This window comes from Labeo rohita, chromosome 1 (assembly GCF_022985175.1).
Source record: "Labeo rohita strain BAU-BD-2019 chromosome 1, IGBB_LRoh.1.0, whole genome shotgun sequence".
Classification (NCBI taxonomy): Eukaryota; Metazoa; Chordata; class Actinopteri; order Cypriniformes; family Cyprinidae; genus Labeo; species Labeo rohita.
The window spans coordinates 40899466-40912618 of NC_066869.1; the positions used below are offsets into that span (position 1 = coordinate 40899466).

Consider the following 13153-nt stretch of genomic DNA (forward strand, 5'->3'; position numbering starts at 1 on the left):
CCAAACCCCGAGCCCACCAATCGGATTTCATGGATCCCACAACTCAAGGCTACGTTTTTACCAATATCAAGTTGCAAAGACAAATGACATTCACTCAAGTGTGTCGTGTTGTTGTCTCTGTTTAATTCTCCGAACCAAATGTTAACTTGTAAATAAAACAAACCTGAGCATCTGAACACAAATGTTCTTGTACAAATAGGCCATTTTCTGTTTAGAAAACGCACAAGATTGCAAACAAACCAAAGTGCAAAAATCAATAAGAGTATAAACAATACAAGCAGTGGTGTCTCACACAGTACAAACATTAACAACAACAAAAAAAATCAAATTACTTAGACAAACGGCCCTATTGTAAAGACACAGAAAGGAAGGTTCAGGTATTAACAAGTTAATTTGGGAATGACATGTTTATCTTAACGGCAAAAACAGGTAAAGAAATCTCTTTTCCAAGGCACTCAGAACGATAAATGAAACAATTCTTGAACATGCAGGAATAAAACGACCCACCAAACAGAGTCAATGCTCTTGAATTCTAGATTTCTTCAGGCTCGAAGTTTGAGCATGGCTCTAGTAAAGGGCAGTTGTGACATTCTCAAGCTGCTCTGTTGATCTCATCTAAAAACTCCACCATTATGTTGTGGATCCAGATGTCATTGTCCTCCTGTGTGGTGTCCACTAGGTAGACCGAGAGTTTGCGCTCCCAGGGCCATTCCCCCTCCTCAACGGACTCTATCTGAGCCACCAGCGGCTTTTTCTCAACATGGTTGCGGAACACCATAGAAGCTTCCTCGCCCCAGACTCCTTGCTTGACACCTGAAAACAAACATTTCACATGCAAATCAGGGGCTTCAACAGATGCTGATCTGTTTTGAGGAATTCTGCAACTTTGTTGTTAAACATACTGATGACTACAAGCAAACACATATAGAAGCCCCTTTCCGTTGCTGAATATATATATAAATGTATATTAAAAAAGTGACTTTAATTGTGACATTCTCACAATTCCGACTTTTTTCCTAGCAATATGGAGTTCACATCTTGCAATTCTTTTTTTCTCAGAATTACGCAGCAAAAACTCACAATTGACTTGTTTTCTCACAATTGCAAGAAATAAAGTCAGAATTATGAGATACAAACTCTAATTCTGACTTTTTTTCTTAGAATAGCAGGATATAAACTCGCAATTGTAAGAAAGTTTGGAATTGAGAGAAAAGCTTGCAATTCTGACTTTCTCGCAAATTCAAGTTTATATCTTGCAATTTAAAAAAAAAAAATCTTGCAACTGCTTACATCTCACAATTCTGAAGTTTTTCCCTCAGAATTGCATGATATAAACTTGCAAGTTATAAAGTTATAAAATAGCGAGACAAAAACTCGCATCTCACAATTCTGACTTCTCAGATTTGTGTATTTTAAACTCGAAATTCTGACTTTTTTTTTCAGAATTATGAGATTTAAACAATTGCGAGTTATAAAGTCAGAATAGCAGGATATAAACTCACAATAGCTCGCAATTCTGACTTTTTCTCGCAAATGCAAGTTTCTGTCTCACAGTTCTGACTGGTCCCAATTGCAAGTAATAAAGGTAATAAAAGCAAATGCAGAATTCTGACTTTTTCCTCGCAAATTTGAATTTGTATCTCGCAATTGCAAGTTTACGTCTTGCAATTCTGACTTTTTTCAGAATTGTGTGATACAAACTCTAAATTGCAAATTATAAAGTCAAAAGAGTGGGATATGAACTCGCAATTCTGACTTTTTCCGTGCAAATGCAAGTTTGTATCTTGCAATAAAATGTTTTTTCTTGCAGTTGCGAGTTTACATCTCACAATTACAAGTTAAAACTTGCGAGATATAAAGTCCAAATTCTGACTTTTCTTTCTCAGAACTGTGATAAACTCTAAACCGCAAGTTATAAAGTCAGAATAGCAAGACATAAACTCGCAATTCTGGCTTTTTCTTGCAAATGTGAGTGTATCTTGTATCTTGCAATTCAAACTTTTTTATATCACCCAATTCTTAAACTCAGACTCAGAATTGTGAGATGCAAACTTGAAATTGTGAGAAAAAAAAGTCACAATTACCATTTGTTTTACATTTTTTATTCAGTGGAGGAAATGGGTTCACACACATACTTTGAAAAAAGGATTAGTAGAAATATTAAAATATTATTCATTGTTAAAAAAAAAAAAAAAAAAAAAAAAAAAGGCTTTTTTTTGCTAGATTTTTATTGTACTTTAAACATTTTTAATCTACTTGCCAACAATGGGCATTTTGCTGAAATACATGGCTACTATAAAAGACAAATAACCCTTTCAGAGCAAATAAGTCATTTCGGAACAAACATGTATATTAAATATTAGTAAAAAGCTAATAAATAATCAAGATACAACTTTGTTTTAGCTCTATTTGGATCCAGCTTCTCTCTTACCAGCCAGCTGAGCAGAAATTCCCTGGAACGGCAGCTGCCTGAACTCATCGATGAGCGGTTGGAGCTGGGAATAGTTGATCAGCTCATACTTCCCGTAATCCAACTCATACACCGAGACCAAGCCATTGGCCAAAACGCCCTTCACCAAAACACGATGCCAACTATAAATAAAGAAAGAGGTGATGACAAAGGGAGAATTGTAAAAATAAAAAAAATTAATTAATTAAAAAATTAGTTGCACAGAAGGGTAGGGAAGTATGATCCTCAAAAGCCACTCAAAACTCACTTGTTGTCAATCTTGGCAGCGTAGACGCTATTCTTCTGGATGTGGGTCTGGGTTACTTCCTGTTTGTTGTAATACAGGATCATCTCTCCCATCAGCACCACCAGCTTGTACAGATCCTGCCACGGCTGCAGCACAAAGTGTCCAGGGTGGCACGCAACGGAAACAAAAACATCCATGTTTTGCCCGACCAGTGGTAAGTCCAGCGGAGGGGGCAGTGTGCGGGCATTAGACTGTGCAGGAGATGTATAGGGGCTGTCCCCTGCCTCAAGCAGGACAGGTTCAGAAACCCTAGCAATCCTGCTGAATTGGACATCCCGCTTCCAGAATGGACAGGAGGCAAGCTGACGGTTAACGCTGCACTGCAGGTCCTGAGCTCCATTACCAGTGAAGAGATAGACATGCACAATCCTGGTCTCGTCAAGCTTCACTATCTAAACACAACAAACATGTCACTAAATGAAAACTTCAGAATATAAATATCAAAATTTCAGTAAACAATAACTGAATGTGGAAGACCTTCATGCAACTGGGGACTTTGTTGAGGACTGTCTCTCTCAACCACAGAACAGCTTCAGGAGGCCATACACTCCCATCTGCATTCAGTTCCTCCAGGATACACTTTAAAGCCTACAGAGGTTGAAACATTTACTTTCACTCAAAAAGCAGACCAATGCAATGCTACAAACATGGTCCTAAAACGCTCACTACAATCAAAAAGTGTTATTTTATTAGTCAGGCATAAAGGGGAATAACTCACCGATTCATGATGCAATTTAAACAATGACCTAAACAGCTGTATTAATTGATGAGCATGAATGGAAATAAATATGCAAGGAAAAGACGTTTATGCGCGCACCTGAGGTGGTATGGTGATGAGCTCTTTGAGGTAGATTGGCGGGATCTCTCTCAGCTCGCTAACCTCCAGAGATGCAGGAAGTCCCAGATCCAAAAACAGGATGTCCAACACTTGACTGCCATGAAGGTTAATGATCTACACACAGATGCAACACACATTCATAGAAGTAACGAAAACATGAATTGACATGATGACTGAAGTACATCTGAATAAAATAAAATAAGGGTGAAAAATGTCTGAACAGTGGAAAAAAATGGCTGAACAATAAATTTTACTTTTAAGACTTTTAGGGCTCAACTATGTGGGAAAAGCATGAAAAATCTAGGTGTTCATACTTAGATACATTCTTCACAGAAACCAACTCAAACCTCAACATTTTTCCACTTAACAGAGGCTACATTTCCACTGTTGTTGACTCATTCTTTGTGACAATTATGAGTTATTGTGGTTATTAAAAAACTGTTGCCAGCAGGTGGCACTACGATTATAACAGAATATTGGCATTTAGATGTGTTCAGGTCAGGACTCTTATCAAATGTGTGAAGTCTGGGACAGATCGTACATTGTATGGCTGAGCTACAACACCTTCTCTATTCCCACGGTGAAACATCGAACTTTGTCAGACTCCCATGGATGCACCCTTTAACGAAAAATCAAGATCTTCGCAATTTAACATTGCAGAGGCCTTTAGAGTAGACTGGCCAAATATATTGTTGATGTCATTAAATCTCTGAGGAGTTCGTTAGAGCGTAATACATGCCACTTCCTGTTGTCAGCAGGTGGAGCTATGACTATAACTGAATATGGGCATGTGTTTAGGACAGGACTCAAACAGAGAGAGTGCTCGCTGCAGAGCCAAATGGGAGGAGCTGGCGCTCTAGCTCCCCCTCGCTGGAGGTAATGGGTGGAGACAGACACCTAACCACACACTAACCCTACCCCTTACCCTGTCCTAAACATAACTCCTCCCATTAGTTAACACAGAGGTGGAGCTGGACATCCAGAGAGGGGGAGCTGGAGGCCGTTCGGCTCTGCACTGAGCAATACTTGCTCAAACATGTGAATTTGTGCGGATCAGACACTGTATGCCCGAATTATAACAACTTCCTTTTTCATGGCGAAACATCGAAGTTTGTAAGGCTGCTACAGATACGTCCTTCAAAGAAAACTTAAGATCTTCACAATTTAACGTCACAAATAGATTTAAATTACACTGACCAAATTTGGTGCTGATCTGTTTAAATATCTAGGAGTTTAAATAAAACGCCTGGAAATGGCAAAAACTGTACAAAACTTGCCAAGAAAATTCAAAATAACAGACTTTCTGTTGGGTTTCGAACTTTTTGTAGGTATTGGTGTGTTACATGTATCTACCGAATTTCGTACATGTATATGAAACATAGCTCAAGGGGCACTTTGTTGAATTTTTATAGGTGGCACTAGCGAGCCATTTTGCCACACCCACTTCTGAAACCCATATCACATGTAAATTTTCACCACTTTTGGTGTGTGTGCAAGGTTTCATGAGTTTGAGCATGTTTAGGCCCTCAAAAATGCAAACATTTGGGAAAGAAGAATCTGAGCAATTACACCACTGGTGGAATTAACACCTACATTTCTGCACTTTTTATTTTGGTGGAAAACCACTGGAAGTCCTCAAAGCTTCTCTTTTTCGTCAACAGGTATATAAAACACTTTTCATTGTGAACCTAGTAAAATAGTGTTTTTAAATGCATATTGTAATGGATGCAATTTGTATAGAGCAGCATTTACTGCGAACCGAGCAACTGAACAGCATATTATGAGGAGCATGTAAATTAACAGTGCTGTGCTGCATTTTGTAACCTGCAGAACATATGTTTAATTAAATCCCATTCTTTTAATTTGATATTTGACTTTACTTCAATATGTTGGCCAGCCCCAATTTAGCCCGTTGAAATGTGTGGATGAAGGGAAAGAGTAGGTAGTCTTCTCACCTCTGCTCTTGCCCATTTGCCTTTGTATTTAGCCAGACACACTTTCCCACAAAACGGTTTGGACACCAGCAGCTCCCATGTTAACTTAGAAACAAATACGGGACATTTAATGCTCTGACTATCATGTACACCTCCTAAGAGAAGCCTAAAAAAACCTGAATTTATCAATTTTACCTGAGAGATGAAGTGTGCTTCAATCTTATCCATGATGTCTTTGAGTTTGGCCTGGCCTCGGGAAGGCAACTGACAGTAAATACTGCCATCAGAGCACACGTTTGTCACACATACGTTTGTGTACACGCTGTTCACCTGAATAGATTGGGGTGGGGAGAAAGTATTATTTATTAACTTTGTAAACATATAAGTGATTTTCTTGGAAAGTCCAACAAAATGTGCAGCAATTTAATAATGATGCAATATAATGTAATTCTGATAGACCTGTAGAGGATTCTCCATGGACCTATCCTGCAGGGATTTCAAGCATACAGCATTCACATTGACATCATCGTTCTGAGAAGTGTCATATAGCACAACAAGGGGCGGGTCCTCTCGCTCCACAATCTCAGCCAATAGTGTACAGCCAACAGCTAATGACTCCAGAGTCTTCAGAACTACAGCATGTGTATTGAACGGCTCCAAACCTGACATTTAAGACCGTAAAAGTGAACACAAAATTACTTCATATATTACTCCCTCACATATGGAAGCTTCCGTTCACCACAGAATAAAAACATAAAGGTGATTGTGACTTCTTGTCTCACAATTTAGACAGTTTCAATTTCACATTTCAGTTTTTTCTGTTATGGAATTAAAAAAAGTTAAATAACACGCTTTCATACTCGCATAATCACAATGGCCTCTGATGAATATTACCTGCAAGTTGGCATGTGGTTGCCTGAAAGGGAAGAGCCAGGAATTGATCCCTCAGCTGTAGTATCTTCTTCCTGCTGACCACCTCAAAGAACCCGTGATCCACACAGTACACCTATGAAGAGGGAAAGGTTTGAATTACATCTAACAGACTTCATGTCTCATACTAAGAAGAATATACAGACTCTGATACCTTCACACTGTCCTCTGTGACCAGGTGGACTTGAGCTCTCAGTACTGCATCTTCCTCTAAAGCAACTGCCACCAGTTGTCCAATTTTTGGGGAGAGAAGACAAAGTCCAGCGCCAACTGTATTATAGAATTGAAGCATGGCCTCCTCCAACACCTCCAGAGCTTTAGAGTAGTCTTCCCCTACAAATCTGAAAAACAAGACAGTATAATGAATCCACAACCTTAAAGGGATTTAAATCCATTGGATAAATTCATTTTTATCCAAAAATGAAAATTACCCCATGATTTACTCACCCTCAAACCATCTTAGGCAACTGAGTTACAGTTACAGTTGAGGTTAAAAGTTTAAATTCACAAATACACAAAAATGCTGAGGGAAAAAAAAAAAAAAAAAAAATGCTGAATTTGTGTGAGCTGAAGGATTTTTCTGAAGAACATTTAGCAGATTCTGCAAGGTATATGTAAACTTTTAACCTCAACTGTATATTAAAAAAAATGTCCTGGCTCTTCCAAGCTTTATAATGGCAGTGAATGGCTGTTGAGATTTTGAAGTCCAATAAAGTGCATCCATCCATCATAGAAGTACTCCACACGGGTCCAGGGGGTTAATAAAGACCTTCTGAAGCAAACTGATGCGTTCAAAATCTCAACAGCCATTCACTGCCATTAAAAAACTTGGAAGAGCCAAAACATTTTTTAAATGTAACTGCAATTGTTTTCATCTGAAAGAAGAAAGTCATATACTCCTAGGATGGCTTGAGGATGAGTAAATCATGGGGTGATTTTTATTTTTGGGTGAACAATGCCTTTAAATGATCTAACCAGAGAGGAATCTTGTATCTAAAAATAAAGTATTGGTTTTGTGAGGCCTACCTGAGAACTATATTGTCTGTGCTGCTGACCTCCATCACCAAAACAGATAGGAACTCTGTTGTTGGAATGATCAGAGGAGGTACACGTGGATTGCCGGCACAGGGCAAAACCAATGGTGGTGGGCGAGGACGGGGCTGTGTCTGCACCTGGCATGGTAGTGCGTACAGTATTGCTCTCTTTCGATTATCTGGCATGGGGTACTCAACCATACATGTGTCTGCCAACAGAGACAGATCCTCCAACACATACTGTGAAAACACACACCTGAGAGAAAAGACATAAAAAAAAAAAAAAAACACTTTCACAAAATAAGCACTGTGATACACTCTCATTCATTTTAGTACAAACTGACATCCAGAATTTTTTGAAAGCATATCTGTCATAAGTGTATGAATGACACTACTGTTCAAAAATTTGGGATCAGTATACTTTTTGTTAAAGAAATTAGTACTTTTATTTAACAAGGATGCATTAAATTGATCAAAAGTCAGGTCAGAGGTCAAAAGATACCCAAAGGCCTCCTGGAAAAGTTGTGGAAGTGCGTGAGCCCACAGGCCCTGGCTGTATTTATTGAGCAGCTGCCGGAGTTTCTGCTTGATCTCTGGAGTCAAAGGCTGGTGAGATGGCGGAGTGGAAGGAGGGGTGATGAGCGAGTGAGGGTGAGCTTTGGGGGTTTCAGGGAGAGTGAAATCCAGCTTGGTGGAAGTGGGCGATGTTGGGCTCAAGGGCATATGGGATTTCTGGGCTGAAGTAGGAATGTTAATGGCAAGAGTTCTGAGGGTGCGGGTTGTTTGCTGGGCAGGTGTTGGCTGTTTTGCATTAGGAGATGCATGCTTGCATGGAGATACAGCAGGCACAGTGCTTGGTTTTGGGACAGGTTCCAAGACGGGATACACCAGGCGGTCAACTATGTTATTGCTGCCTGGCTTTTCAACCTAAGGACAGTAGAGAGAAAGAAAACTGTGTTATTTCAGTATTATTTGTACTATTAGGTTTCTAAATTAAAATGTTATATTTTCAGTTTTCATTTTAACTTCTACTTTGATTTAACTTTGGTTTCATTTTTAGCCATTTTATGTGCTTTTTTTTTTTATTTTTAGACTTTTTTTTTTAAATTTAAGCATTTAGTTCCAATGAATTTTTTTCAGTTTTATTTTTTGTTTAGGTTGAGTTGAGTTTTTTCACTAATTTCCATTAAGTTCTGGTTTCTGGTAATTTTATTGCTCAACTTTGACCTTCAACTAGTTGCAACATGTACACTACCAGTCAAAAGTTTTTGGACCGTAAGATTCATCTAAATGCGGGCTGAAGATACTGAATCTTACAGTTCAAAAACTTTTGACTGGTAGTGTAAGTTTTTCATATAATATTTATTCCAGTTTTATTTCAACTAACAAAAAAAGTTGTAATAGTTTTAGTTAATGATAAAAACATCGACCAAGATGTCATTTTAGGTTGAGTAAGCACGTGTTTGTGTATTTTGGTTCTCTCACAGTGCAGATGTGTGTCCATGTCTCCACTTCTTTGTGCATGTGGAGCTCTTCCTTGAACATATTCCTATAGAGCTGAGGGATTTTGGACAGCCAGACTCCACTGCAGTACTTCTGCAAAAGCTGTTTGATTCGACCCTGAACCACCTCAACATCTGCACGGTTTACTGGCTTTTGCTGAGCTGAAGAAAAAACACATGAACAAACATCACATTCAAGTTTATTGAATATCAAAAATAGAGATTATAAATCAAAATGAGCACATCTTGAGTGCTGCAGTGATGATGTATCTCTGATGTTGTGTTTACCTGGTGTCTCACTGGTCTTGACAGTCTTTATCTCCGTATTGAACTTGTTGGGTGCAAATGTATTTCCCTCTAACCTAAAATCACATACAGTGTAAGTGTTTAGTTGCATGTACTGACAATGTTTTTTCTCACGTCACTCACCCTGGTGACCTCCTGTTCAGTTGTCGAACAGGAACCCGGGATGAGGGGAGGTCAGTACTGTAAATCTGCCGCTGGTTAGGGTAAAAACTGGATTTGGATGTGGAGCTTCGAGTGGAATGTGTCATGTGGCCCGGCTGCCTCAGAGACAATCGAGGTTTGACTGCAAAGACCAAAACAGTTAAACCACATCAATAAACAAACGCATACCTCGAAGGCCTGCTTAACGGAGTGCAGGATGCTAAACAGTTTGTTGCAATAGCATGTAATTGTGACTGACTGGCACAGATATACTCAACACACATATACAGACAAGCTTGGTGGGCAAATGCACAGCAATAAAACTCTTTATAAGGTCCCTATTGGGATGTGGATAAACATACTAGGATTTCCAATGTCAAAGAGTATGGAAGCATGTAGATTAATGTGGTTACTAAAGGTGATGTTCGTTAAAATACTAAACTAAAGAAAACCATTGTACTTTTTTGTCACTACAAAGAGCATCTAAAAACAGGTTTGAACCTCACACAATTTAAATGGATAGTTCACCCAAAATACATCCACATTCAAGGCCCAGAAATGTAGGGAGGACATTGTTAAATAGTCCATGTGACATCAGTGGTTCAACCGTAATGTTATGAAGCTATGAAAATACTGGACTGACACCGGAAGAGAAGAAATTGTTGAGTAAAGTCATTGTTTTTGTTTTCTTTGCACACAAAAAGTATTCTCGTAGCTTCATAAAATTTATAATTTATGAACTGCAGAATAATACCAGTTACTTTTACATTTATTCATTTAGCAGTTTTTCTCCAAAATGAAACACAAAAATGACATTATACCAGTCAAACAGTATTTCTTTAACTGGGGATTTTTATTTGTGCATGTATGTGTGTGTTACCGTTATGTGAAAACAGAGATGAAGACTTCGCTCTCATTTGGAAGTTCAGTAATTTAGAACAGCCGGACTTCTTCACATTCTTTTGCCGGGCGACCAGCTGTGCTATATGTGCAGTCTCCTCACACACACCAGCAAAACACATAACCTACAAACAGGCAAATAAAATCCATTATATGCCATGATTGTAAATGGAGTAATCATTAACTTGACTGTGATTTCATGTTTTAATAATCTTTTAAAACTTTTTTTAATGAGATCTTTTTTTAAAAATATTTTCCGGCATTTCTATTACAACCGCATAAATTCACAAAATCTGAAATCGGTTCACCGTGGCCTTATGAGCCTCAATTAAATCCATATTCCTGCACACATTACTGTTCATAAGGCTGAAATAATTTACATTTGTAAAATGTTTTTAAAAGCTAAGACTGCATTTATACAGTAAAAACAGTTATACTGTCAAACATTGCAATTAAAAAAAAGTTTTTTCTGCTTAATATTTCTGTGGAAACCCCAATACCCTTTTTTCAGGATGCTTTAAAGAATATAAAGTTCAAAAGAACAACATTAACCAATAAGTATTACTGAATTTATTTTTTAACAAGTTACACCCAAGTATTGAATAGAGCGATTTCACGCCACGTCATCTTGCCATATTGGCAAGTGGCACTGAACGTAACAATGCCACTGAACTGAATGAAACTAGCATATTTTTCTAATTATTGCAGCATGTTTTTTTGCTGTATTAATTGGTTGACTAGGAAAAACATTTGGAATACTACAGACATAGCCAAAAGTTATAACAAATCAAGAAAGAAGATTGCAGAAAAAACTGTCTGAGGAACAAAAGGCAAAATTTGCAGTTGGCCAAACTGAACCAGGATCTCCAGGGCAAGAACCTTGACAACATTCATGTTTGTTCTTATCATTTCCGGTCAGGTAGGTGAAATATTAGGCTAATATCTTTAATTAATACTGCTTGTACGTGTCTTTTCCACCTATTAATTTTACTGTCAAACTATTGCGCCATCTCCTGCTTACCAACTCCTTCGCTATACAATTTAGCAGCTTCCACGTGTTTTTTACATGGTTTAGATGGCATAAATTAGCAGAACAACATATTCAGCAGCACATTAACCGTGCAATCAATGCTGTTGCTTACATCCGAGTATCTCCGCGCATCCAGGTAACTGATCAAGCCATGATGCAAATGCAAACCCTCTATAGAAGTTTCCACAAAAGCAGCTTGTTTACAATATTAACAATAACAAGAAATGTTTCTTCAGCAGTAAATCAGCATATTAAAATGATTCTGAAGGATCATGTGACACTGAAGACTGGAGTAATGACTGATGAAAATTCAGCTTTGCCATCACAGAAATAAATTACATTTAAACATATTAAAACAGAACACAGTTATTTTAAACTATAATAATATTTCACAATATTTTAATATATATATATCTAAATGTTTGACCAGCAGTGTGCATATATACATATTAAAATATATTAGATATGTGGTGTAACGACAGACTAACTGAATGCATCACCTCTCCAGCACTGGAGCGTTCGAGCCGCACCACACCGGGAATGCTGCGGAGAAAACTCTCTAGACTTCCGTGTCCAAACTGCCGGTAAGGGATCACCTCTCCCGTCAGAGCCCGGTAATCTCCCTGCAGACGGGCCATGGCCACACCGTGCTTACTGCTCTGAAGAACAGCTCGCAGCATCTTCTTCACCAACTCCAAGTCACTCATTCTGCACTCAAACACAAAGTCAAACTAATGAAGACACATCTGTCCAAACTAGACAGCGTTTTGGTCATCACAAACACATTCAGACTCAATTTTTAAAAGCTATTCAAAATGCTTTTAAGATTTAGGTTTAGTTATGTTTGTAGTAAATATTGAATGTTTTCAGTCTATATAACAATAAATGACCCATAAAACTCAATGTATACAACAAAGTGAAAAGTTAATCTGCACCCAATGCCATCAAGAATGTTTTTTAAATTAAATGTTATTTTCAGGTCAAATATAGTAACTATAGTAAAACTTCATAATATTAAAAATAGATTTTTTCTCATGAACCCTAAATAATGATTGACGTACACCAATTAAATATAATTACTGAAAACGTTGTTTTATTTTTTTTTTTTTTTTTAAACTTTTTTAAATGCATGAAACCAGCATAAACACACGTATAACATTAAAACAAGTTATCACACATACAATTTAAGAGATTTCTCATCTTAGACAAACTTGTCTCTCGGTTTACGGTTGTTAACCGTGTTATCCTAAACATTTCTCAATTTTACACAGTCTCAAAACTGCAGCCCACAACATTTCATTTTACATTGTAAAGAATGATTCATGTTAGTATCAGTCAAGATAACCATACACTTATGTGAAACGTAAGATTTAATACTCAAATATCGAAAGAAGACAAGCGGGAACAGAAGGCGGCTAAATTCCATCAGTCAGTAATTAATTAGCTAAACAAACAACATAATTGATTTAACTTTATTATTCCGTTTCCTTTAGCCTGTAACGACATTGCTCATTCCTAAATCATAAAATATCTCCAAAACATTATTAATCGAAGTCTAGTTAACAAAACTCACCTGATTGTTTTTTAAATCTTCACACTAATTTAACCGTAATACCGCGCGCACACGCACGTGTATTTCCCATCACTCCAGCTACGTCATACGTCATCTGAAAAAGGACTGAGGTCAAATGTCAGACAGAAAAAAAAAAATAAATAAATAAAAATGAAGTAAGATGAATACATGAACGCGATTTACTATTATATGTAATTTACTTAGTAAAT

At 37.6% G+C, this 13153-nt stretch overlaps 1 protein-coding gene across 2 annotated transcripts; it reads right to left on the reverse strand.

Annotated features, from left to right (window-relative positions):
- Nucleotides 1-109: 109 nt before the first annotated feature.
- On the reverse strand, nt 110-13030 carry tdrd7a (tudor domain containing 7 a). 2 transcript variants are annotated; one of them, XM_051092115.1, is made up of 18 exons: nt 12945-13030; nt 11872-12079; nt 10322-10466; nt 9424-9583; nt 9283-9356; nt 8978-9156; nt 7995-8419; nt 7485-7748; nt 6613-6799; nt 6423-6534; nt 5988-6190; nt 5724-5858; nt 5550-5633; nt 3574-3708; nt 3234-3344; nt 2718-3148; nt 2432-2592; nt 110-813 (listed from the first exon to the last, which is right to left on the reverse strand). In XM_051092115.1, the coding sequence occupies exons 2-18, from the start codon at nt 12076-12078 to the stop codon at nt 593-595; spliced, it is 3234 nt and encodes a 1077-aa protein (XP_050948072.1). In that variant the 5' UTR covers nt 12079; nt 12945-13030; the 3' UTR covers nt 110-592. The 2 variants fall into 2 exon arrangements, with proteins under 2 accessions (XP_050948072.1, XP_050994735.1); XM_051138778.1 differs by lacking the exon at nt 12945-13030 and adding an exon at nt 12553-12731.
- Nucleotides 13031-13153: the final 123 nt, after the last annotated feature.

Bases quoted from the DNA above. Each gene is read 5' to 3' on its own strand.
- tdrd7a (XM_051092115.1), bottom strand. From the start codon at position 12,078: ATGAGTGACTTGGAGTTGGTGAAGAAGATGCTGCGAGCTGTTCTTCAG. The intron at 9,357-9,423 runs GTGAGTGACGTG...ATGTGATTTTAG, and splicing joins CTGAACAGGAGGTCACCAGG to GTTAGAGGGAAATACATTTG. The intron at 3,345-3,573 runs GTGCGCGCATAA...CAACCTCTGTAG, and splicing joins TCATCACCATACCACCTCAG to GCTTTAAAGTGTATCCTGGA.